The sequence below is a fragment of the Dipodomys merriami genome, unplaced genomic scaffold, assembly GCF_024711535.1.
Source record: "Dipodomys merriami isolate MVZ:Mamm:240054 unplaced genomic scaffold, mDipMer1.0.p SCAF_37, whole genome shotgun sequence".
NCBI classification, from domain to species: domain Eukaryota; kingdom Metazoa; phylum Chordata; class Mammalia; order Rodentia; family Heteromyidae; genus Dipodomys; species Dipodomys merriami.
The window spans coordinates 591334-614963 of NW_027205270.1; the positions used below are offsets into that span (position 1 = coordinate 591334).

At 38.6% G+C, this 23630-nt stretch overlaps 1 protein-coding gene across 3 annotated transcripts in view; it reads right to left on the reverse strand.

Moving 5' to 3' along the window:
• The window catches only part of Paip2b (poly(A) binding protein interacting protein 2B), a 31253-nt gene extending 10548 nt beyond the window's left edge, over positions 1–20705 (reverse strand). Inside the window, exons 1-3 of one of the 3 annotated variants that reach the window (XM_069988932.1) lie at positions 20533–20705; positions 19819–19891; positions 3936–4084 (exon numbers count right to left, since the gene is read on the reverse strand). In XM_069988932.1, the coding sequence (XP_069845033.1) occupies positions 3936–4073 (138 nt within the window). In that variant the 5' untranslated portion in view covers positions 4074–4084; positions 19819–19891; positions 20533–20705. Of the gene's footprint in view, positions 1–3935; positions 4085–11937; positions 12089–19818; positions 19892–19990; positions 20076–20532 lie in introns of those variants that run through there. The other 2 variants (XM_069988933.1, XM_069988934.1) reach the window with 2 other exon arrangements.
• Between the last annotated feature and the right edge of the window lie 2925 nt (positions 20706–23630).

Below are 23630 nucleotides of genomic sequence, written 5' to 3' on the forward strand. Positions count from 1 at the left end.
AAATAAAACAAAAACTATCTTAAAAATTCTGTGTGTATTTTTGGAGATACAAACCATCCACAACTATAACTAACACAGTTGATATTACTTCTTCCTTCCTTTCCTGAGTTACACTTTCTAAGATCTTGAGTGATATACCTTTTTTGAAATTCTTTCTTCTTTCAAAACTCCATTTCCATTTCTATTAACTTCACACTAAAAGATATCTTTTCAAAAAGCTTAGTGACCATCACTCTTACTTTTTAAGGACTGAAAAGTTTTTTGCCCATCATGACAACTGAGTTGAATTTTAAGGAGGAAGAATTTGGAAACTAGCTAGTAACTTTGATACAGTATCTTCTGACTTTGCAATAAAATAAGAAGAGAGAATAAGATGAAAGAACTTGATGGTTGTTAAGAGATGTCCAGCTTGCAGGAATTTATGAAGAACTGACATCAATAAAAATCCTAGATCCAAAATATTCCTGGCTCTCAAATGAATAAAGTTCCTGAAATTCTCAATCTTCTGGCTGAATATTCAGCAACAGTTTCAAGACAATGTTGCCAAGCTAATATTACCTATGAATTATTAGGGTTAAGAGAATTTGAATATCCAATTATTAACTAGCTCAATCCTTCTAAGGGCCTGGAACACAATCCTTGAAGCTGTCATTGCTTTTCTAAAATAAGTTATATAAGTTATAGTCAGTCATTATCTCTAATCTCAGCACCAGAGAGGATGATGATAGAAGCCAGACTGGACTACATGGTCAGATCCTGTCAGGACCAAAGGCAAAGAGGGAGGGAGGGAGGGAGGGAGGGAGGGAGGGAGGGAGGGAGGGAGGAAGGAAGGAAGGAAGGAAGGAAGGAGAGGAAGTGATTGAATTATTGGAATTTTTTTGCATATTAATCTAGCAACAGTAATTCTAAATTCACTCCTTTCTTGTTTTACATCCATCAACAGAAATTTACCAAAGTGTCATGATAAGATTGTAGCTTACAGTTAATCAGGAATATGAGTCTCAAGAAATTCTACCATTCTGAGGAGAGTGTTAGATGTTTATTTTCAAACTAGGGAGCCATGTAATCTTCAAGTATTGTTACAGAATGGATTAGAGGTTAGATTACAGTGAAAAAGTGTCTTTCATAAATGTGGTGGTCAATTTAATGCTTATTTAACTGAAAAGAGAGATATACACAGATTACTTTTGAACATAATCATGAAATGATTGATTGAATCATCAGTGTGCAGTTTCATGTATTGTAGAGGAAACCACTTACGTATATCTCATCTATAAAGTTTCTTGATTTTAATACTTAAAAATACAAAATTTAAAACTTAATTTCATTCTCAAATATTCATTTCACATAATCATATTTCATTGTATTAAAATATTTTTCTCTGTGGAAAAAATGTTATAGTGTTCAGAGCTTCTAAACTGTCTTTCTTCAATAACTATACTTGTCTATATTTCTGAAAGTTACTAGTTTTTAGTATTATTCCACCCATCCTGCCTCAGTTTTCCTAAACTCCTGCACACAGGAATTCACAGAGGATCCACAGTGTGGACATCTGAATCTTAAGAGTCCCAATCCTAATCAGTGGGATTAAAAGCATATCAGTGAGGCCTTCCAAGCCAGGAGAAATGATTTATACTTTCAACAACCTATTTTTCAGTTAGAGCTACATAAAGACAAAATAAAACAAGTAGGTAAAAAAAAAGCCAAACTACTACTCTCAAATGGAAAATATACCTTCACTCAGAGTTCTTAAATATCTATTATGTCCACATTTGTTTTGTTGTTTTATGCCACTAATGGATCTCCAACTCGGCGCCTCATGCTTCTGCTTAGCTTTTTTGTTCCAGAGTGGCACTCTAACACTTAAGCCACACTTCTATTTCTGGCCTTTTTTTTCTGGTTAATTGGAGATAAAAGTTTTTCAGATTTGTCTGCTCAGATTGGCTTTAAACTTTGATCTTCAGATCTCAACAACCTTAGTGGCTAGGATTATAGGCATGAGCCAAGGATTACAGGCATAAGCCACTGTTAACCAGTTATATTATTTTTAAAGATGACTTCAGACTTTCATATTTCCTATAAGCAAATAAAAATCAATACAACCCCCAAAGTATAAAAAAAGGAACTCTCTACCATTCTGTGTCCACAATGCGTGCAATTAATTTCACATTGATCTTTGTAGAGAGAACCACAGTAGTTCCTAGGATTAACACAAGTCAGGGCAGGATAAAGGAACTCAGCTATAATGGTTCTCTGGGTCAGGGAGAGTCTTGTTGGATTTAAATTATAGCAATCTCCTCCAGTAGTTTACAGTCCTCTAAAGAAGCTCAATAAACAAATATAGCCAGAATGAGGCACTTTTCTGCACGAGTTACTATGTAATACAAATTACACGTAAGGGGGCATCGTCACAGTGTGGAGATGGCTATAAAGCCAGACATTATCAAGACTTCTAGATCAATTGATTAATCTTATTTTTGTTTTGTTTTTTTTGGTTGGTCATGGGGCTTGAACTCTGGACCTGGGCGTTGTTCCTGTGCTCTTCAGCTCAAGGTGAGTGCTTTACCACTTGAGCTACAAAGTCACTTCTGGTTTTCTGGTGGTTAAATGGAGATAAGAGTCTCATGGACTTTCCTGCTTGGCTGGCTTTGAACCACGATCCTCAGAACTCAAGTCTCCTGAGTAGCTAGGATTACAGGCTTGAGCCATTGGTCGGCTGTGGCCTTTTTAAAATGAACATAAAATTATAAGTATATATGATCATTCTGGTCTCATGCCACCTGAAGATGCTTCTTGATCATTCCAGATGAGGCCTCCAAATATTTTTAAGTTATTTTACTGCCAATGGTACCCATTTATTATTTATTTTGTAACAAACAGTAAAATAGTGCAGCTGTTGAACTACATGTATTGAGACATGTTTATGTTGTACTTTAAGTCTTTATTATATGCACTCTATAATAATTTGTTCCTGTGAATGAGTGAAACCTCAGGCTTGGCTGACCTGCAGTTAAAGCCTTTGAAAATGGCAGTAGATTAAAAAAAAATGGTAGTGGATAGACCCTTCCTTTATGCTTGGCAGGGAAATGTCATTAAGTAGCCCATATTTGGTAACAGGACAGATTACCGTTATGTTAGTTCTTACTGTTTGGACACTGTATGATTACTCTGAGAACATGCCAGCTTCAAGGATCACTGTAACTGAAGCCATTATACCTTGCCAGGAGGCCTTGTCCTAGTTACAAGCATTCTAGAAAACCTGTACCGGCCTTTCAAGGCAGCATCCCAGGCAACACATGCTTGGGTGAAATTTGGATGACCCTGCATCTCATTTAAGAAGGGAGAGGGAGCACTTCCTCAGTAATTTGGCAAGAAGCTAGCAACTGGTGTAATACAGGATTTTTGATGGGTCTTTATGTAAGACCTGTGTTTGGTAGAACTGGAAGCTATTCTGTGATTGGTAAAACTACAATCCTCCATTTGTGTGCTACATCTCCCCTCCTCTTGCCTACATAACCAAGTTGTTTGGCTCGCTTTTCTAGTCAGCCCAGAGACAGTCTCCTGTGCTACTTTCTAGTATTGCAATTTTGAGCCCAATGAAAGTGTTTTCCCAAGTGGTACTTTGTTAGTGATTTTTCTTATAGCTAGAGTGGGGTGAACTGATTAACATGAAAAAAGCCAACTGCTGTTATCATTTGCTGTTACTCATAACTGATCATTTCATTATCTGGTGAATGCTGAGCCCCTGGTAGTTGGAACCCAGGGCAGTAAGCTCTAGTTTGCAGGAATTTGGAGATATAGGCCTCTGAGTCTGTCAGCTCTGCCTATAAACCTTTGCCACTTAAGGGCCCTGGCTATCAATACTAGTGTGATTGCCATTTTATTACTGCAGTTTATAGGAAACACTATCATTAATCTTTCACTTTTTTCTTTACCTGCCTATTGAAATCCTCTTCATTCTCCATCCACATGTACTCTGCAAATGGGTTTTCCTTCTCCTCATGCCCATTTAACCCTTGGTCTTCTTTGGATTTTACACTGGGTGATGTACTTGCCACACTGGATCCATTCATTATGGAAGAATCTGAACAGGAACAGAAGAAGGGGGAAAATGAATATAAAAATCAAAGAAATGTAAGTCTAGAACATCTATATTCTTTCAAGAGTTTCTTTAGCTGTAAGCCAGATTTTTTAACTTAATAAACAGAAACATAGTTGTTCTTCAAGAATTAAGAGAGAAAAAATGTTTAGGCCTAGTTCTTCTAGACAAGTACTATAAGCTAGGGTTAGAGGTAGGAGTTTTCCAATGACAAATTCCTAAAGATCCTAGAATCTAATCTGGACTAGCTTCCTTAACTTTTGTTTTTTTGAGAGTGGTACTGAGGTTTGAACTCAGAGCACGCACTCTACCACTTGAGCTACACCCTTAAGTCTTTAATTTTTAATAGAGAAAAAAATTTTTTTTTGGTACTATGATTTGAACTCAAGGCCTTATGCTTGCTTAGTTTCCTTGCTGGTGCTCTACTACTTGCATGATGCCTTCACCTCTGCTTTTTTCTGGTTATTTTGGAGATGGAGTCTCACAAACTTTTCTGCCTTGACTGGCCTCAAACCACAATCCTCTGAATCTCAGCCTCTTGAGTATTTAGGATAAGTCATGGACTATTAGAGTCCAGCAAAAATGTATTTTTAGTAAACACTGTAAGAAGCCAGTTGCTGCTGGCTCCTGCCTGTAATCTTAGCTATTCAGGAGGCTGAGATATGAGGATTGAAGTTCAAAGCCAGCTTAGGGAGGAAAATCTGTGAGACCCTTACCTCCAATTAACCACCAGAAAATCAGCATGGTGCTGTAGCTCTAAGTGGTAGAGCACTAGTCCTGTGCAGAATAAATGAGGTCAGGGACAACAGTCAGGCCCTGAGTTCAAGTCCCCTAACTGGCAAAAAAATAAAATAAAATAAACATTGTTAAGAACCTGCTCTTTATTCGGATTCTGAAGCCTTATAGTTCTTTAATATGTAAATTTCAAAATAGTTCCTGTTCGTTATATTAATAACAAGGAGAAAAAATTCACTGTTCAATTATATGGAGTTAAGAGCAACTAACAATGTGATGCATATAACTTCCAGGCACAGCTATGTACTTGTAGATACATACATACACAAACATTGCCAAGGTACCCATTCTCAATAACAACAGGTTCTATGATGTTGTACCATTTGGTTTTTTCTTGTCCTTCCTCTCTTTCTCCCATCCCCCTTTCTCTATTTTTGGTAGTACTAGAATTTGAACTTGCACTTACTAGGCTGGTACTCTACCACTTGAGGCACACCTCTAGTTTTTTTTTCCCCCTCGTTTCTATGGTAAGATAGCAATACTGTTCTTTGTAGGTATGACTGATGTTTCTGTATGATAGTTTGGCTGAACAACTTCTGTTTATCTTTTTAAATTTCCTTAGAAAATCTCCTAGAAAAAAAAACTGCTGGGTAGAACACTGAGGATTAGGTTTACTTGTTGCCACACTCCCACAAGAATTTAAATTCCCATTGGTAGTGTGTAAGGGCCAGTTTTCCCACATTCATGTTATTTTTTAAGCCATTCCTAGTCTCCTAAGAGAAAAACCTGGATTGTTCTGTTATCAGTTTTCTGATTTTTGGTGAGGCTGAATATTTTCATATTTTTTGGCCATTTTTTCTACTGAGGTATATACTTTTATGTGTGTGTGTGTGTGTGTGTGTGTGTGTGTGTGTGTGTGTGTGTGTGTGTGTTCCTTTTCCTTACTGTTTGTAAGAAGTTTATTGCATTTGTCCCAGTTTTTAAACAATTATAAAATAAGCTATAAATTAAAATATAACTAAAATATATGCCCGGCTTGAATATAATGTAAGGATAGGGGTACAAAGCTAGCCCAGGCAGAAGCCAGAAGCAGAGCTATGGCTCAAGTGGTAGAGCACTAGCACTGAGCTGAAAAAGCCTAAGGATAGTACCCAGGCCTTGAGTTCAAGCCAGGCCTGAGAAAAAAATTATTATGTTGCCTTAATCCCCTCTAGCCTTATTTATTTATTTATTTATTTTTTTATAGCTCTTTATGTCTGTCTGTAGCTTTTATTTTTTTTGGATCCGGTCATGGGGCCTGAACTCTGGGCCTGGGCGCTGTTCCTCAGCTCTTCAGCTCAAGGCTAGCGCTCTACCACTTGAGCCACAGCGCCACTTTCGGCTTTTTTCTTTTTGCTTATGTGGTGCCAAGGAATCAAACCCAGGGCCTCAGGCATGCAAGGCAAGCGCTCTACCACTGAGCCAACTTCCCAGCCCCTGTCTGTAGCTTTTAGAAGTGAACACAGAGCTGGATTTGTAACTCAGTGGCTCAGAGTTTGCCTACTGTGCAAAGTTCTGAGATCAAAGATAGCATGACAAATAATTAGTAAAAATAAAAGTCCTGTATATACTAAATAATTGTTTACTTGGTTTCTTGATCTCTGTATTTTTGCTACCATGTACATCTTTTTCTGCTCTTTATCTAAATCTTAACTATTCCCTAAAAATCATTCCAGGCTCAATTCACTCATTTCCTGCTTCTAAGCTACTGTACCTATGGAGTATAATGTTAATGCTATTATTTAATTGTTCTCTTTCAAATGCAAATTTTTTCTCCTATCAATTAAAATTCTCAACTCTTGAGAAACAAGACTGAGGTTTATACATTTTGTAATTCATCACATTAGTTAACCCATAAATAACTGTCATTTAATTGTGCTATGATAATTTTTTTCCTTTTTCTCCTTCACAATTTCAAGGCTATTCCCATCTTCCTGAGGTCTTTCTTTACATTTCCTCTAACAAATTATTTTCCTCTTTTTTTCCATCTTGGCAATACTCCTGAAAGTTTTATCTGCTTCTGAGTATAAAGAATTCCTGCTAATCATCTTTAAAGTTTCTGCAATTTCCTATCTACTATGGACATCAGAAACCTCATTATGTATAAGTATGAAAAGAGAATAAATGGAAAAATGACTCACTGACAGTTCCAAAATAATTTCATTTAAAATAGAACTAATTTAATTTACCATAGGTTTAAGTAGGGCACTTAGTATGAAATATATCTTTCTTGCATATTTTAGATAGATACAGGCAACTCTGTATAGATAGTATGCAAGTACAGAGACTCTCAGAGGTCCTCAACTTCAATGGGTAGCAGGTTATACAGTACTTTTATTTCCAAAGACTTTTTTGAGTGCAGTGATTTCTGTTACTATGTTACATCCATGGAGAATGAGTTCAATTTTCTAGAGCATCTTTCTTTGTCCAAAATAATAAAACTTGAGTGAATATGATTGTGAGGAAATAGAAGGCAGAGAAAGAATAACCCTTCTGATTCAAGGCAAAGCCCAGACAGCAAATTACATATGTACTAGTTCATGAGAAAGGGGATGGACAATGACTATAAGTGAATGTGGGGATGTTACCTTTGATTTTATGACATCTGTATCTTGAAGGCTTCTAACAATCATAACCTTTATTATTTCAGTTTGGCTTCAGAGTAAGAAAGGCAAAAATAGTCATTTTATCTTTTCTATTTTATTCATTTTTTTCCAGTGCTGGGGATTGAACTCTGGGCCTTGTACATCCTGGGCAAGAACTCCACCACAGACTAGCCCCCTCCACTCAGTCTTTTGTTATAATGCAGAAGTCCTTTAGGCTTCAGAAAGAAAATTTTTCTCTGACATTCTGCCCTCCCTTTACCACTTCCTTTTTTCCTTTAAAGCAGGCCACAGAAACTACAATTTCTCTTTCCTGGCAGGTCATAAAAGCTAAAAATATAACCTTCCTCTCTCTTGAAATTGGCTACAGAGAAATTTTCTGGCCTACCTTGTCTAGTCGTAGACCAAAGATATCCCTATTTAAGAAGAGTCTTCCCCCATAGCTAGAAAAGAGAATGCTGCACAGAGAGGCCAAGAAGAATCTGAACAGACAAGCTTTACTGGATTTCTACAATATATTAGCATTAGATCATATCCTTTTGGTCCAATCACATTGTCACATAGTTCTTTATGTTTCAGTCATGCTATACAATGAAATCTTCATTTAAAAAAAACCCAAAGAGGCAGGGTTCAGAGAGCTGGTGAACAGGTAAACATGTGGAGGCATGCAGGAAGGTGAACAAGAACTCAACCATATCCTGAGAGGGTGCTGTGTTCCAACTCCATGGAATCCTTCCAATCCTCAATCTATATACCTTTTCAGCTGGATAGTTGTGTCTGATAAAATACTCTTCTTAAAAAATTTATATGTGGGTCAGGCACTGGTGGCTAATGACTGTATTCCTAGCTACTCAAGGAGCTGAGATCTGAAGACTGTAGTTCAAAGCCAGCCTGGGCAGGGAAGTCATGAGACTCTTATCTTCAACTGACCACCAGAAAACTGCAAGTGGCTCAAAGTGATAGAGCACCAGCCTTGAGCAAAAGAGCTTAGAAACAGTGCCCAGGCCCTGAGTTCAAGCCCTATGACTGAAAAAATTTTTTTGTATGGGTTTTGTGCATATCTATTTAAAATTTTTAGCATAAATTGTGCAAAGTGGTTTAATTGTAATATTTACAACATGCATATAATATTACTTTGATCACACTCATCCTTTTTTTTTGTTTTATTTTGTTCGTTGTAGGGCTTGAATTCAGGGCACTGTCCCTGAACTTTTTCACTCAAGGCTAGCATTCTACCACTTTGAGTCACAGTGCCACCTCTAGTTTTCTGGTGGTTAATTGGAGAGAAGAGTCTTGCGGACTTTCCCGCCTCAGTTGACTTTAAACGGTGACCCTCAGATCTCAGCTTCCTGAGTGGCTAGGATTCTAAGTGTGAGCCACCAGCACCTAGAAGTAAAATATTCTTCATAGTCAACTTGTAAACTTGTATCTGTGAGCTGGTTTAGAAAGTTAATTAAATTCAAGGATGGAATTGTGAAACTCTCAACTAACTGGTATCTAAAATGGAAGCAGTGTGGTAGGACAAAGCATCTAATCTGTGGGACCTGCTGCATGCTATCTGCAGGCAGAAAGTGTCAGAGTATAATTAAATTAGGGGATGCCCAGTTTGTGTCTGCTATAGAATGATTTACTTGCTTGTGAGGAGAAATCTTCACACATTTTGGAATCACAGATGTGATCTGTATTGTGAACATGTATAGAAGAGACTGAGTTTGTTTTCCTTCAGATCACTAAACTTAATGTAATACAGCAAAGCAGTTGCAAACACTGATAGGGTACTATCAATACCAAGAAAGTCGTTCCCTCAGTGTTGGCACAGTATTGGATGGTATTTTATACCATTCCACCCATGTTTCCTACAAAATTGGAAAGTGCAGGCTTTTCCAAACACTAGTAATTAATCCATCAATAATTTAATTGTACAGTGTTTAAAAACTAATAAAGTGTTTTACAACTATGCTCTGAGGACATAATCTATTCATCTTAAGAAAAACACACAGTACTAAAATAGGACCAAATAAAGTACCAAATTCAGGGGTTAAGAATACTTACTACTCTTAAGAAGTGATAAAACTCCCTCACCCCTACCCTCAATGTTAAGGATCAAACTCAGGCCTTTGGATGGCTATGCAAGCCTCTACCTACGTTTCTCAACCCTTGGTTTTCTAGAACAGAGTCTCTCTATGTAGCTCAGTGGCAAAGGTCTATGACAGAACTCTTCATCGAGTATAAACATATTCGCCCAAACCAGTGACAAGGCCATTTAAAAATCTGTTTTGATAGGTTAAACTACTCAACAAGGAAAAAAAGCTCATGCTAGGAAACTTTCAATATGCTCTTATTTACTATTTTAGCATGTAGTAACAGCAGGTAGTTATAACATTTTTCTCACTAGCTTCAGGCAATGTATAAAAGCTCAATCATAGCATTATTTAAATTGGAAGAAATCCACACCAGTTTTAGTTGTAACAAAAAATTATCGAAAGAGACCACTTTCATTTTATTTGATATATTTTTGGAAAAAGGATTGTTTTCCATAGCACACTGGGGAAAGGAGAGCTTAGCAGCCCAAATATGTATATAATGAGGTAAAGACTTTATTCATTAGAATCTTTCCAAGAAGAGCAATATTTTGGGTGGAAGAAACTTTTAAAGTTAATTTGTTGGAGAAATGTGTGTCTGTGAAAAACCAGGGACCCTCAGGCTTACGGGAAAACAATGGAACATTGAAAAAAAAAAAGTGGTATGCTTTACAGAGTGAAAGTTCCTAATAAATGGATTACACTTTAAGGCCTTTGGTAAAACTGATAGGCCCACTAAAAGCTTAGGAGCCTATGGATTTTTCTGTGTAAACCACTGAAGAGACAGGATTTTATGTCTAAGTTGTAAGAATGGAACTAAAGTAGGTCATGAATTAGGAAACCATTTAAGGCTAGCTCCCCATAGCCTCTAGCTTAAGAGAAGGCCTCATTGGGTAAATTAAGTATAGAGAGACAACAAATAACCAAGTGGAAAGGACAAGAAGAAAAAATAACTCTTATAAGCACTGAACTAACATTCTCTTGTTTGTAGATAGGATCTTGCTACGGATCCCAGACTGGCCTTGAACTCATTACTTAGCCCAAACTGGCTGACCCATTCTAGTTCTATTTCAGCCTCCTAGACTCTGAGAGAATAGGTGTATTCTATCATACCTAGCTTCATTCTCTTTTTAAAATTTTCACAATAATCCTACAAGGCAATGGCTGTCTTTAACTTGGTTTTCCCAATGAAGTCTCTGTAGTTCATTAAACACCTTGCTGCCAGGCGCCAGTGGCTCACACCTGTAAATCTTAGCTACTCAGAAGACTGAGATCTGAGGCAAGGCTGAGATCTGAGGATTGCAGTTCAAAGTCAGCTGGGCAGAAAAGTTTGTGAGACTCTTATCTCCAATAAACTACTCAGTAAAAGCCAGAAGTAGCTCTGTGGCTCTAGTGGTAGAACTCTAGCCTTGAGTACAAGGAGGGAGGCTCACTGGTCTCTCTTACCTGAACTCGAAACAATGCTGGATGTGTCCCATACCTAGGGTGTTTCTTATACTCCAAGATCAAACAAAGCTTCTTTCAGAACTAGATTTTTACAATTTACAGGCAGTTCTACAGTCTCTTTTGTTCATTCAAACTCTTTTTTTAAAAAAAAGGTTGGGGAATCTGCCCAACCCACAGTATGTAATACAGCAATTTCTCCAGTCTAGCCTGCAGTAACTGGTCAACTTGAAAACTGAGGCTAATAGCCGAAGAGCAATAGAAATTACAGAGTTGACAAGCAAGAAAAACTTGAAGCAAAACTCCTCTACGAAAAGGTGTGGCTTCCAGAGTTTCCTTTCTCTTCATCACAGATACCTAAATAACAACTCAAAATTGTGTGCAGCAGACATGTATGTATGTGTATATGTATCTTCATTCCTTCAGATCTGTCTCCAGTTTGCAGTCCCTAGGCTAAATCTATGATTTTGACCTTTTTCATCTTCAAAAGGATTACAACAATTACCAGGATCACCAAAAACAATGCAATGAATAATCACTAAAAAAAAGTTAAGTCTAGCACATATGATATTTTATGAAACAGACTACATTCTCCAATATTCCAGTAGGACTATAAAATAGTTCTAGTGATTTTTCTTTATGGAAAAAGTTGCTCTTATTCTCTCAAATTATTGTTTTTAAAAAACCAAGCCCAAACCTTAACAATAAATATGGCTAACATCTTTAAAAACATATAAATAAAACTTTCAATTTAATAAGCACTTAAAAAACACTTTATCAGTTAAAAGGAACTAAGACAAAGTAAACTTGTTCTTTCTAAAGTCAGGGTAAAAAGAAGTAGAAATAAATACAAATAAATAAAAAAGAACTTCTATTCTCATAAGGTTATTGACTAACTATTTGACTAGGTCTACAATGTCTCTCTGGTCTCTCTTACCTGAACTCAAAACAATGCTGGATGTGTTCCATACCTAGTTTCTTATACTCCAAGACCAAACAAAGCTTCTTTCTGAACTTGAATTTTACAATTTACATGTAGTAAACAGCAGTGGTTCTCAAAAATGTAGTGCCTGGACCAGTAATATCAGCATTACCAGACAACCTATCAGAAAAGCTATTTCTCAGGCCCCACCCTAGACCTGCAACTGAGGTGTGTTGTAATAAGGCCTCCAGGTGATTATGATGCATATGTTTGAGAAACTCAGATACTTAGCAGGTGGAAAACATTGTGTTTTCTTCTGTAGGTCGAAAGCCAGGGAGGATGTGTATTTTATCTAGATATGAAGTAAAGGTATTTGCTTAAAATAACTTCTTACTACTCTCACCTTCCCTTTATCTAATTTTATCTTTATGACTTAAATAAGAAAACAACCTACAATGAGAAATTTTGTTAAAAAGTATAATCACAGCCAGGCCCTGGTGGCTCAAGTCTGTAATCTATTCAGGAGGCTGAGATCTGAGGATCACAGTTTGAAGGACAGAAAAGTCTCCAATAAACTATTCAGAAGAAGCCAGAAGTATCTCTAATTAACCACCAGAAAACTGGAAGTACAACATTCCCTTATACCTAGTAAGGAGTTAACTATGAATTTTTTTCATCTTCATAGTTTCAAGATAGTAATAAAATGAGGATAACCTATCTTCAGAGGCTTCTAAGCTTGGCAAAAGTTTATTTCATTACTTCTTGCTTTCTGTGGGAACCCTAGACACATTTTGTGTATCTGCAATGCTACAAAATGAACAGTTAGATCTGTCCAATGTTATTAAGGATCTTGTAAGCCTTGGGACAATGAGTTTAATAGTTCTGTACTAACATCACAGCCTAGATTGAAAAAGACACCAAAAACTGACTAGTAAACAAAACTAAGCTCTCACTATAAAACTAACTTGTGTTATGCTCCTCTAAACACCAAAATTAGTACATTAAAAGTTCATTTTGAGCTGGGGGTATAGTTCATGGGTAATGCTTGTTTAGCATGTACAAGTCAGTGTATTCTATCAAACCAAAAATATTAACATCAACACACATAGCTTCATTTCCATGAGACAAATACAATTTAAAGAATGGGGAAAACAGGGGCTGGGAAGGTGGCTCAGTGGTAGAGTGCTTGCCTTGCATGCATGAGGCCCTGGGTTTGATTCCTCAGCACCACATAAGCAAAAAGAAAAAAGCTGGAAGTGGCGCTGTGGCTCAAGTGGTAGAGTGCTAGCATTGAGCTGAAGAGCTGAGGGACAGATCCCAGGCCCAGAGTTCAGGCCCCATGACTGGACCAAAAAAAAAAAAAAGAGTGGGCAAAACAAACCTATGGCTCAGAGAATACCACATTTCAAAAAGCTGGCAATTCCCAAGTAACTGTTTCAAAACATAAAGAAATGAAGAAAGCTTCTAATTATTTGCATATAGGTAGCTCAACACACCAAACTAAACAAAATTAGCACAAAAGAAAAAAAAAACAACATGCCTATTTCTATGCAATGTACACATTTCAAACAAAGTAAGATAAAGGTGTAACTACTGAATATTACTTTGATTTCTCAGCAAGACCAAGAATTAACAGATGCTAGACTCACACCTGTAATCATAGTGAGTAGGAAGGTTGAGATCTGGCCAACCAGTATGGGCTGGGAATGTGGCTTGGTGGTAGAGTGTTTGACTAGGATGCATGAAACCCTGGGTCTGATTCCTCAATACCCCATAAATAGATAAGGCTGAAAGTGGCACTGTGGCGCAAGTGGTAGAGTGCTAGCCTTGAACAAAAAAGAAGCTCAGGGATAGTACCCAGGCCCTAAGTTCAAGTCCCAGGACTGAAGAAAAAAAAAAAAAAGGCCACCCAGTAAAAGCTAGGTGTGTTGGGCTGGGAAGGTAGCTCAGTGTTAGAGAGCTTGCTTGAATGCATGAGGCCCTGGGTTCGATTCCTCAGCACCACATAAGCAGAAAAAGCCGGAAGTAGTGCTGTGGATCTAGTGGTAGAGTGGTAGCTTTGAGCTGAAGAGCTGAGGGACAGCACCCAGGCCCAGAGTTCAAGCCCCATAACTGACAAAAAAAAAAAAAAAAAAAAAAAGCAAAAGCTAACTGTGGTGTTATGTGCCTGTCAATTTGGCTGTGATTAGAAGCTTTGGCCTGAGAAAAAAATTGAGATTTTTATCTCAAAATAAACAGAATAAAAAGGCCCAGAGGCCTGACTCAAACGGCAGAATGTCAGTAGACCAAGCAAGCCAAGCAAGTTCAAATCACTAATACTCCAGTCTTACTCATAACAACACAGAAAGAATGAAATGAAAACTATTAAAGTAGTATGAACTCAATAGTATAAGATAGATTATAAAGTAAACACAAAATTGCACATAACCCTGGACTAGGTGTCATCTAATCAGTTAGAAAAGATTTAAAGAAAAGCATTTTCTAAACTGAAGCCATTTTGCTAGAGGATAATTTGAAATTTTATATTAACACCCTCCAAATGGTTTTATACTCTTTTCCTTTACTTACTTTTTTCTTTTCCTCTACTCTTTTTTCTACTTCTGGGAAGTATGAAATGTACAAAGACATTCACCAGGCAGGGTAGGTATGGGGCAATGATTAACTTAATACATGTCTAACTATTAAAATGATGATACTGGGATAAATGTATTGCCATGGAAATATGCCAAAAATACACCAAATAAGAAAATGAGGAGGGCTGGGAATGTGGCTTAGAGTGCTTGCCTAGCATGCATGAAGCCCCGGGGGGTCGATTCCTCAGTACCACATACACAGAAAAAGTGGGAAGTGGTGCTGTGGCTCAAGTGGTAGAGTGCTAGAAGTTCAGGAACAGTTCCCAGGCCCTGCGTTCAAGGCCCAGAACCAGCAAAAAAAAAGAAAGAAAGAAAGGAAAGAAAGAAAGAAAGAAAGAAAGAAAGAAAGAAAGAAAGAAAGAAAGAAAGAAAGAAAGGAGAGAAAAGAAGAAAGAAAGAAAGAAAATGACTATGTTACAGTTCTCTATTTTTTTTAAAGCAAAACTTGTGATTATAAAGGTGATATACAGAGGGGTTACTGTTTTATAAGTCAGATAATTAGTACATTTCTTTTTTTTTTTTTTTTGTCTTTTCTTTTTTGGTACTGGGGATCGAACCCAGGACGTTGCACTTGCTAGGCAAGCGCTTTGCCACTGAGCTACATCCCAGCCCAGTACATTTCTTTTTGGACAATGTCACTCCTGCTTTCACTCTCTCCCAGTTTTTCCCTCCTGTCTCCTGCCTACAAGTTGTATAGTTCATTCTCAGCATAGTGTCTACTCAGTACCATATGGTTCTACTTTTTAAAATGCTTATATGCATTAAAAAAGTTCTAAAAGCAAAAATGAGAATACCTAAAGAATTTGGCAGGCCTGGGACTTTGAGGATATCCGGTGTAACCCAGGATATCCCACTCCCACCCCTACCCCCCACCCAAAGGCCATCAGCCAGGAAGAATATTGGTGTTGAAGGCAATAACTTCCAGTTGGAAACCTCAGATGTGTGTCTATGATTCATACTACTGGAAGATTCATTATCTCTCTGGGGTTTTATAAGTTTACTGTAAACTAAACTAAGAAGATATACACAGATTTCCACAGAAATTATACCATGAACGATTTCAGGAAATAAAGGAGGGTGGTATCATTCAGAGTGCAAAGTGATTTTTATTTCTTTTATGTGTTTTTTTTTTTTTTTTTTTTTGGTCAGTCATGGAGCCTGAACGCTGTCCCTCAGTAATTCGGCTCAAGGCTAGCTCTCTACCACTTGAGCCACAGTGCCACTTCCTGCTTATATGGTGGTGAGGAATCGAATCCAGGGCCTCATGCATGCAAAGCAAGCACTCTACCACTGAGCCACCTTCCCGGCCCGCAAACTGATTTTGGAATGTAAACAATTTCTTTGGCCAGGATCTAGTGGCTCACACCTGTAATCCTAGCTAATTGGAAGTCTAAGATTGGAAGGATCCAGGTTCAAAGCCAACTCTGTCATAAATGAGACCCTCCTTCTTGTCACCATAGCCATGTGGGTGGGAGGTTGAGACTATAGGGCTGCTGAGGCAATTGTCAGAAAAATCCATCTCAATGGCCAAAACTAAGCATTCGGTGTATGTCTGTTATCTTAACTACAAAGGGAAGGAAAAATAAGTGGTAGGCAAAGGCCAAGCAAAACTCAAGATGCTCATGGAAGTGTAATAAGAAGACATAGCCATATGAACATACAATCACATTATAATAATATTAAATATAACACCAAGAAGATACATTTAAGATTTAACATATGCCAATTATTGTGTTGTTTAAACACTATAATTTTGTTAGATAAGCTTTTGAATTGAACAACAGGAAACCCTAGGACTGGTACCCTTCAGTTATCTTCTGAAGAAAAGAAACTATCTGCAAGAAGTTCTTTCTAACTCATGCTGCAACCTGTGACAGATGATGAATGAAACCAATCCTATTTCTTTGAATTAGAGTAAGTAAGACCCAGTGTCTCAGTTAAAGACAACAAACAGCTGAACTTGAAAGTACTTCACAACTGAGAGCCTATTTTGGCTCAAAAATTCTGCTTGATACAGGGTTCTTCCATTTTAGAAGTTTCCAGATCAATCAAATCAGATGTTATAAAAATGTTGATGGACAAAGTGAAAGAAGACAGGTCTTTCGAGCTCAAATCCTATCCTAAATACTGCTAAACTATTATTAAATAAATTTTCAAATGCACTCAAACCAAAAAACAAGATGGATGATGAAATGATCTCTCATTTACATTTATGTCTACCCTCATCACCAAGTTAATAGTATACCTACTTCTTCCCTGAAACAAGTTTTTAACAAAATTAGGAAACAGACTCAAAGTCCTTAACCAAAGTTGATCACTTGATAGTTGACAGAGTCCAGGATTATGATTCTTCTATAGTAGTTCTACAAGTTACTTGGGCAAATGTCCTAAAAAATCAACAAATGAAAATACGGGTTGACATAGGCCAATGGAGAGAAGTTTGGAAGAGTTTATGTACCAGAGTAGAACAGAAATGTTCTGGAAGTATTCTTGGGGATGTGAAGTAAGAGGTAGCACACCTCATTTCGTTTTGGTTAAGTAAATTTATAATTGAACATCTCCCTGAGCTCCAGTCTTAGCTATCTACTTTTCTTACTAGAATCTACAGGGTAGAATCTCAGTCTCTATCTTGTTTGCCACCATCTAAAGCAGAGTATGATTTATAGTAAGTGCTTCATAAATACTTGCTGAATGAATAAATAACTGGAAAAATTACCAAAGAAGCTATAGGAACATTTTATGGAGGATTTGGTAGAGTGTCATGAAATAGTATCTAGGGGTCATCCACAAGCATAATTGGCCCTTATTATTTGTGAATCTCATATCTGCAAATTTGCCTTGCTGATAAAATTTATGTGTGGCCCTAAAATTAGTACTGGTAGTACTTCGGGAGTTATTCATAGATATGTATGTAGTGGCAAAAAATGGATTCTTCCTTGCATACATCCCAAACTAGGGTAGAATAAAGCATGATACTGGGCCTTCTTGGTTGGCTCTTACACAGAAATGGTAAAAGCACAGAGACAGTAGGGGGCAGTGCAGTGCAAGAAACTAATTTTGGGGTCAATGGGACACAGTTTAAATCCTAACTCCAGCACCTGTTAGTGGGGGCGGCCTCAGGTAAGCACTTTTCAACCTCATTTTCTCCTTTGTAAAATAAAGAAAACAATCTACCAGGATGAGTTGTTTTTAGGATTTAAAATTATGTCTATGTAAGACAGGTAGATCAGGAAATGGCACTTTAGGAAGTCTAGAGCCCTGGGAGATAAGGCCAGAACATAGGTGCTTCTCTGTACCCTGTACACACCCTGAGCTTCAGAACCTCTCTTTGCACTTAATTGGTTATTAGGTCTTTTGTTCACTAAACTGTGAACTCTTCAAAGTCCAAGTCTCTAGGAAAACATAGCTACATGCTCTAAATTTGCGAACCAGTAATTACTGAACACAAATATACCTGAAAACACAACACAGAAATAACTGGTTCTCCGTGTGCTTGTGTACATGCGTGCATGTGTGTGTGTGTGTGTGTGTGTGTGTGTGCATGCATGAGTGTGTGCACGCATGCACACTGGTCCTGGGGCTTGAACTCAGGGCTTAGATGTTGTCCGTGGCTTCTTTTGCTTAAGGCTAACACTCTAACACTTGAGGCACAGCTCCACTTCTGGCATGTGTGCGTGCGTGCGTGCGTACGTGCGTGTGCGTGTGTGTGTGTATGTGTGTGTGTGTGTATGTGTGTGTGTGTGTGTGTGTGTGTGTGTGTGTGTATGATTAATTAGAGGTAAAGAGTCTCCAGATGTTTCTGCCCAGGCTGGCTTCAAACTGAGATCCGCAGAACACTGCCTCCTGAGTAGCTAAGATTACAGGCAAGAGCCACTGGTGCCTGGCAATAACTGGTTTTCAACTGCATTCATATCAATTCACAACAGTGACTAACTCAGAGATGTCCAATTTGTCCATGACTTTGATGACTGCTATAATCTTATTATAGAATACTTTCATTTTATTTTATTTTTTTGGGTCCGGTCATGAGGCCTGAACTCTGGGCCTGGGCGCTGTCCCTGAGCTTTTCAGCTCAAGGCTAGTGCTCTACCACTTGAGCCACAGCGCCACTTCTGGCTTTTTTTCCTTTTTGCTTATGTGGTGCTGAGGAATCGAACCCAGGGCCTCATGCATGCAAGGCAAGCACTCTACCACTGAGCCACCTTCCCAGCCCAGAATACTTTTATTTTTAATACTGTGGCATTTGTTAGAATGGCTTTAAGATCTTGCTCTCTTTAGAATAATATTAACAAGCCTCAAACATATGGCTCATTAGATTATGACGTAGATCTACAAATGCAAGATAAAATTTTACCATAACAAAACACAGGAAAGAAGATTGATATTTAGATATATAGATATGTTACAAGTAGGATAAAGAAAACAAGATTTTTTTCACAATAGCTTTCAAGCTTCTAGCTAAGATAGTGAACATGATGTTAAAGTCATAGCTTACATTTCTCTACTGAAAACTAACAAAAACAATTCCAGTTTATATAAAATCATGAGACTAACCACTGATGATATACAAGATTTTGTGTGTATGTATATACATATATATGTATATGTGTGCAAGTTTTCTCCCTATGTCCATCCCTTCCCCTCCCCTATATCTCTGTCATACACACAGCCTGAGTCCTATTGATCTTACTCTAACACTTCAATTTCCTCTTTCACAATAAAATCTTCATTGTCCAATTTCTTAATATTCTTAAACCTCTTTCAAAACCAAGAGTGCTACATTAGCTTTTTCCCCATAAGAACCTCAGCATAATTTTCTTTAAGTACAAGATACTGTGATTAACTAGAAACATATGGTTAGAACTAGCACAATTGGAAAGCAAATGACTATACAATGAAGGTAAATACCAATACTCTATAAAAATAGAATGTGCAATGTTGTTTTTAAACAGACTCACTGTTACTATTCATTCATAGGTTGGTGATCAAATCAAACCATGCTGCAGTATGTTCTATATTTTATGACAAACTAGGCTGGCCAGGTCCTTACACTGGAAACTTAGGCTTTTACTTAAGCTGTTTAAAACACAATCCAATTCCATCCACTTAAACAATGACACATTTTATCTGTTGCTGCCAATAATCTTTTTCGCCTGCATTTTCACCAATTACCATCAAAAGAACTTTTACTGAGGTATCCAGGAACGGTATAACGATCAAATACCATCTCAAGCAAAATAATAATCCGATTTAAGTTCCCAACCTTGTAAAGCTCCCAGCTCAGTGTATTCGGCTTGTCTCAACTTCTGCGTCTCTGGCGTTCACCTTTCAAGTACCTAAAAGAACCAAGTAGTAAATGTTGGTTTCCAAGAAAGGTGCAGGTGAAAATTTATGGGTGATGGGGGAAGGGGTTAAAGGACTCATTCGTGGAAGACCTCGTAAGGAGCAGTCGCGAGGGTTTGTGTGTCAAATGACGGATGAAGAATAAGGGACGAGTAAAAGGGGGAAGGTGGAGTAGCAGAAACGCAGAAAACGCGTGGGAGGGGGGCGCCCTCTATGGGGGAGGGGCCACACACGCAACTCCTCGCAGCTCCGCCAGGAGAAAGGGCGCGGGGCCGAGCGGTGCGGTGCGGCACTGGTCAGTTTGCCTCGCGGTATTGACCTTAGTACCAGGAATCACAAGCCCAGGAACTCGATCCACGTGTTAGAAGAGGATTGAGATAAACAGAATATGTGTGAGAGAAAAAGGGACTCAGCACCCAGTGGGATCTCAAGGGACAGGGGTGACCCAAGCGGACGCCCGTTCTCTCGGGCGGCCACGACCTGGGACCCCGCGGGCTTCCTCTCCTCACAGCCTCTCTAGCGGGCGCGCGCCGCTCCCTCACAGCCTTGACGGCGGCGGCAAGAGGGGCGCGGAGACACCCCTCACCCCCGAGATCCGGCGGTCCTTTCCCCGCAGCCCGGACGCCGAACTCACCTGGGCTGATCAGAAGCCTCTCCTCTGGACTGTACTCTGCCACTCCTAGGAAAGTCAAAGCCGGCCCCTCGAAAAACGCCGTCACCAGGACAGTCTCGGCCTCTAGTACCAAAATGTAAGCCTCAGCACTGGACAAGCGCCACTAACACTCCTGGTTACCTCTTACTGCACACTGGCTTCTCACCCCGCCCCCGAAACCAAGCTATTGGTTGCTGGGCACCGCCCCATTCACCTATTGGGCCGTAGAGGATGCCGCTCAGGCGCCTAGAAGAGAATATGTGATTTTTATTGGTCTAAATGTAAAGCAGTGCCCACCCACTCCCTCAGAAGTTCCGGTTTGTGATTGGTTTTAATGTATGTCCTTTCGTTCTCCTCGGTGGAACACCGCCTTGCGGGAGACCCTGACTCTGATTGGCTGGAAGGACGTTACGTTAACCCATGATAGGCATTGGGCCAAGGATGCGGCCGGCCCCAACGTGGGGGAGGAGCTCAAGAGCAGCAACTCTAGGTTTGTTTACACAGGCTTTTGCTTCTGCTTCGTCCATTGGCTGAAAGGGCAGCCATTCCTACACAGTCTAGCCACTCAGTGTAAAGGGAGGAGGGCGGGGGTGGTGGAAGGACTGGCTTTAGTGGGATTTACCTTGCTGTCTATTACCTAGACCGGATTTTGAGTAAAACTGGCTCGGATGTGGCTTTGTTTAGTCCCAGAAAATTAGGGAGTCTGCTTACTTGGGAGACTAAGGAAGCTGAAGGCACTTCCACATGTTTAGAAAACAATCTGTCTTCTTTGGTGCTTTAAGCAAAACCTTCCCCATCCCCTTGGATTTGGGACATCCAATCGTTGACTGAGGATTTCAATTTTATTTTTCAGGAAGTGGAAATACTTTTTTTTTTCTTTTTTCCCCCCAGTCCTGCAGCTCGGACTCTGGGTCTTGGCTCTGTGTCAGCTTCTTTTGCTCAAGGCTGGCGCTCCACCACTTGAGCCACAGTGCCACTTCTAGCTTTTTTGAGTAGTTTATTGGAGATAAGAATCTCACAGGGACTTTCCTGCCCAGGATGGCTTTGAACTGTGATCCTCAGATCTCAGTCTCCTGAGTAGCTAGGATTACAGGCGTGAGCCACCTGCGCCTGGCTAGGAAGTGGATATATCTTTATGGGTTTATTACTTTACACATCACTATCTCCCCACTCCTTCTGCTGACTATATACATGACACAAATTAGAGGCTTAGTGAGTGAGTGAACAAATGATAAGGAAGATAATTACACAATTTCAGATAATTACATACTATTTACTTAAATAACATTAGAAGTAAATAATACTTTCCCTATTTCCTTCCCTCCTCAGGGAATCTCCACCCCTCTTTTACTCTTTGTAACCTCTAGAGAGCTAATCTAGTTGGAAGGAGTTCTTTTAAAAATTAACTTATTTTTTATTAGTGTATGTTAATTGCACAAAGTAAGTTTTTCATTGTCTTATTTCCATACATGCAAATAATGCATTTTGATCCTATTCACACTCTCTTATCTACCCTTGTTTATCATCCTTCCCTCATCCCTCTTTTTCACTTTCTTATACCTTTTAGATATCTTTTTTTTTTTTTTTGGTTGGTCATGGGGCTTGAACTCTGGGCTTGGGTGCTGTCCATGCGCTCTTCAGCTCAAGGCAAGCACTCTACTGCTTGAGCCACAGCGCCACTTCACTTTCTTATACCTTTTATACAAGTTTCATTATGATCCTTTTAAGTACACACAGTGTACTTTGATCATATCTTCTCTCTCACCTCCTACTGATTAATACACACTCTCAGGTAGCTCTGTTTTTTTTCATGTCCTTTTTTCTTTAACTAGAAGTGTGTGAAAAATTTTCTAGAAAAAGATATACTTTCTAAGAGGAAAAAAATATAAATTAAATGATGCCAAAATATATCTCATAATTGCTGTTATATTTCATAAATCCCTTAATAGAAAAAACTCACAAGGTATTATTTATAATAACTAATGATTAAGAGTTTGTTATAGCCAATAACTAATAATTATTGGCAATAACTTTTATTGATGGGCCAGGTATCACATGAAGCCCTTAATGTATTAACCCATCATTTAATCTCCAAAACAACAGAACAAGTACTGTTATAGTTCTCATTTTATAAACATACAAACTGAGGCAGCTCATTTAATTAAGCATTTATGGCTCTCAGTGTTCCTGCAGATGAAGAAGGGATTTAAAATTTTCAAAGGAGGGAGCACTGGGACCTTTCCAGTTGGTCTACTTACATGGGAAGAGGGCAGTGGGAATTAAAAGCTGTTATCATTCAAATATAAAAAAAAAATGGAGTCAGACTCATTACAAGCTGATGAAATCACACACATACCAAGAAGGCAGGAAGAGATATATCACGCATCTAATGGGGTTTTCACGTTGAAGTCTACCAAGAAAGTCAGAAAATGCCTTAAAAGAGTCAGTAAGGTGACTGGCTTAGCCTGCATTGTTGTTAGCTGGGAGGGTTTTCATACTCAGGCTAAGATTTCAATTTTGCAAACAAGGGAACAGTGGTTATAGACATATATGGGGAAAGAGTGATGGTAGGAATTGAAAGCTATTAGCAGTCAGATGGAGTTTTTTTTTTTAGTGTTTAGTGAATTTTAACATATTGATTGATTTGTTTAATAATCACCTTGGAGAGAAACCTGAAAAAAAGATGGAGTTTTTTATCACAAGTTCTAATTCATGCCAAACCATTTGCAAAGCAATGGAGTAAAAAGACCCTATAAGTTTCTAGGGATAAATGGATCATACAAAGGTGAATCAAGCAATCTAAAATATCATGGTGAAACCTCAATGCAATTCATACAAACTAAAAAGAAATGAATGACAGAAAAAATAATGTAGGCTGGGCCCTAGATCCTAGCTACTCAGGAGGTTGAGATCTAAGCATCATGGTTTGAAGCTAGACTGGGCAGGAAAGTCTGTGACTCTTTTCTCCTATTAACAACTAGAAAAGCAGAGGTGGAGCTGTGGCTCAAAGTGACAAGAGTACTAGCCATGAGCAAAAAAAGCTCAGGGATAGCACGCACTTTCTGAATTCAAGCCCCCAT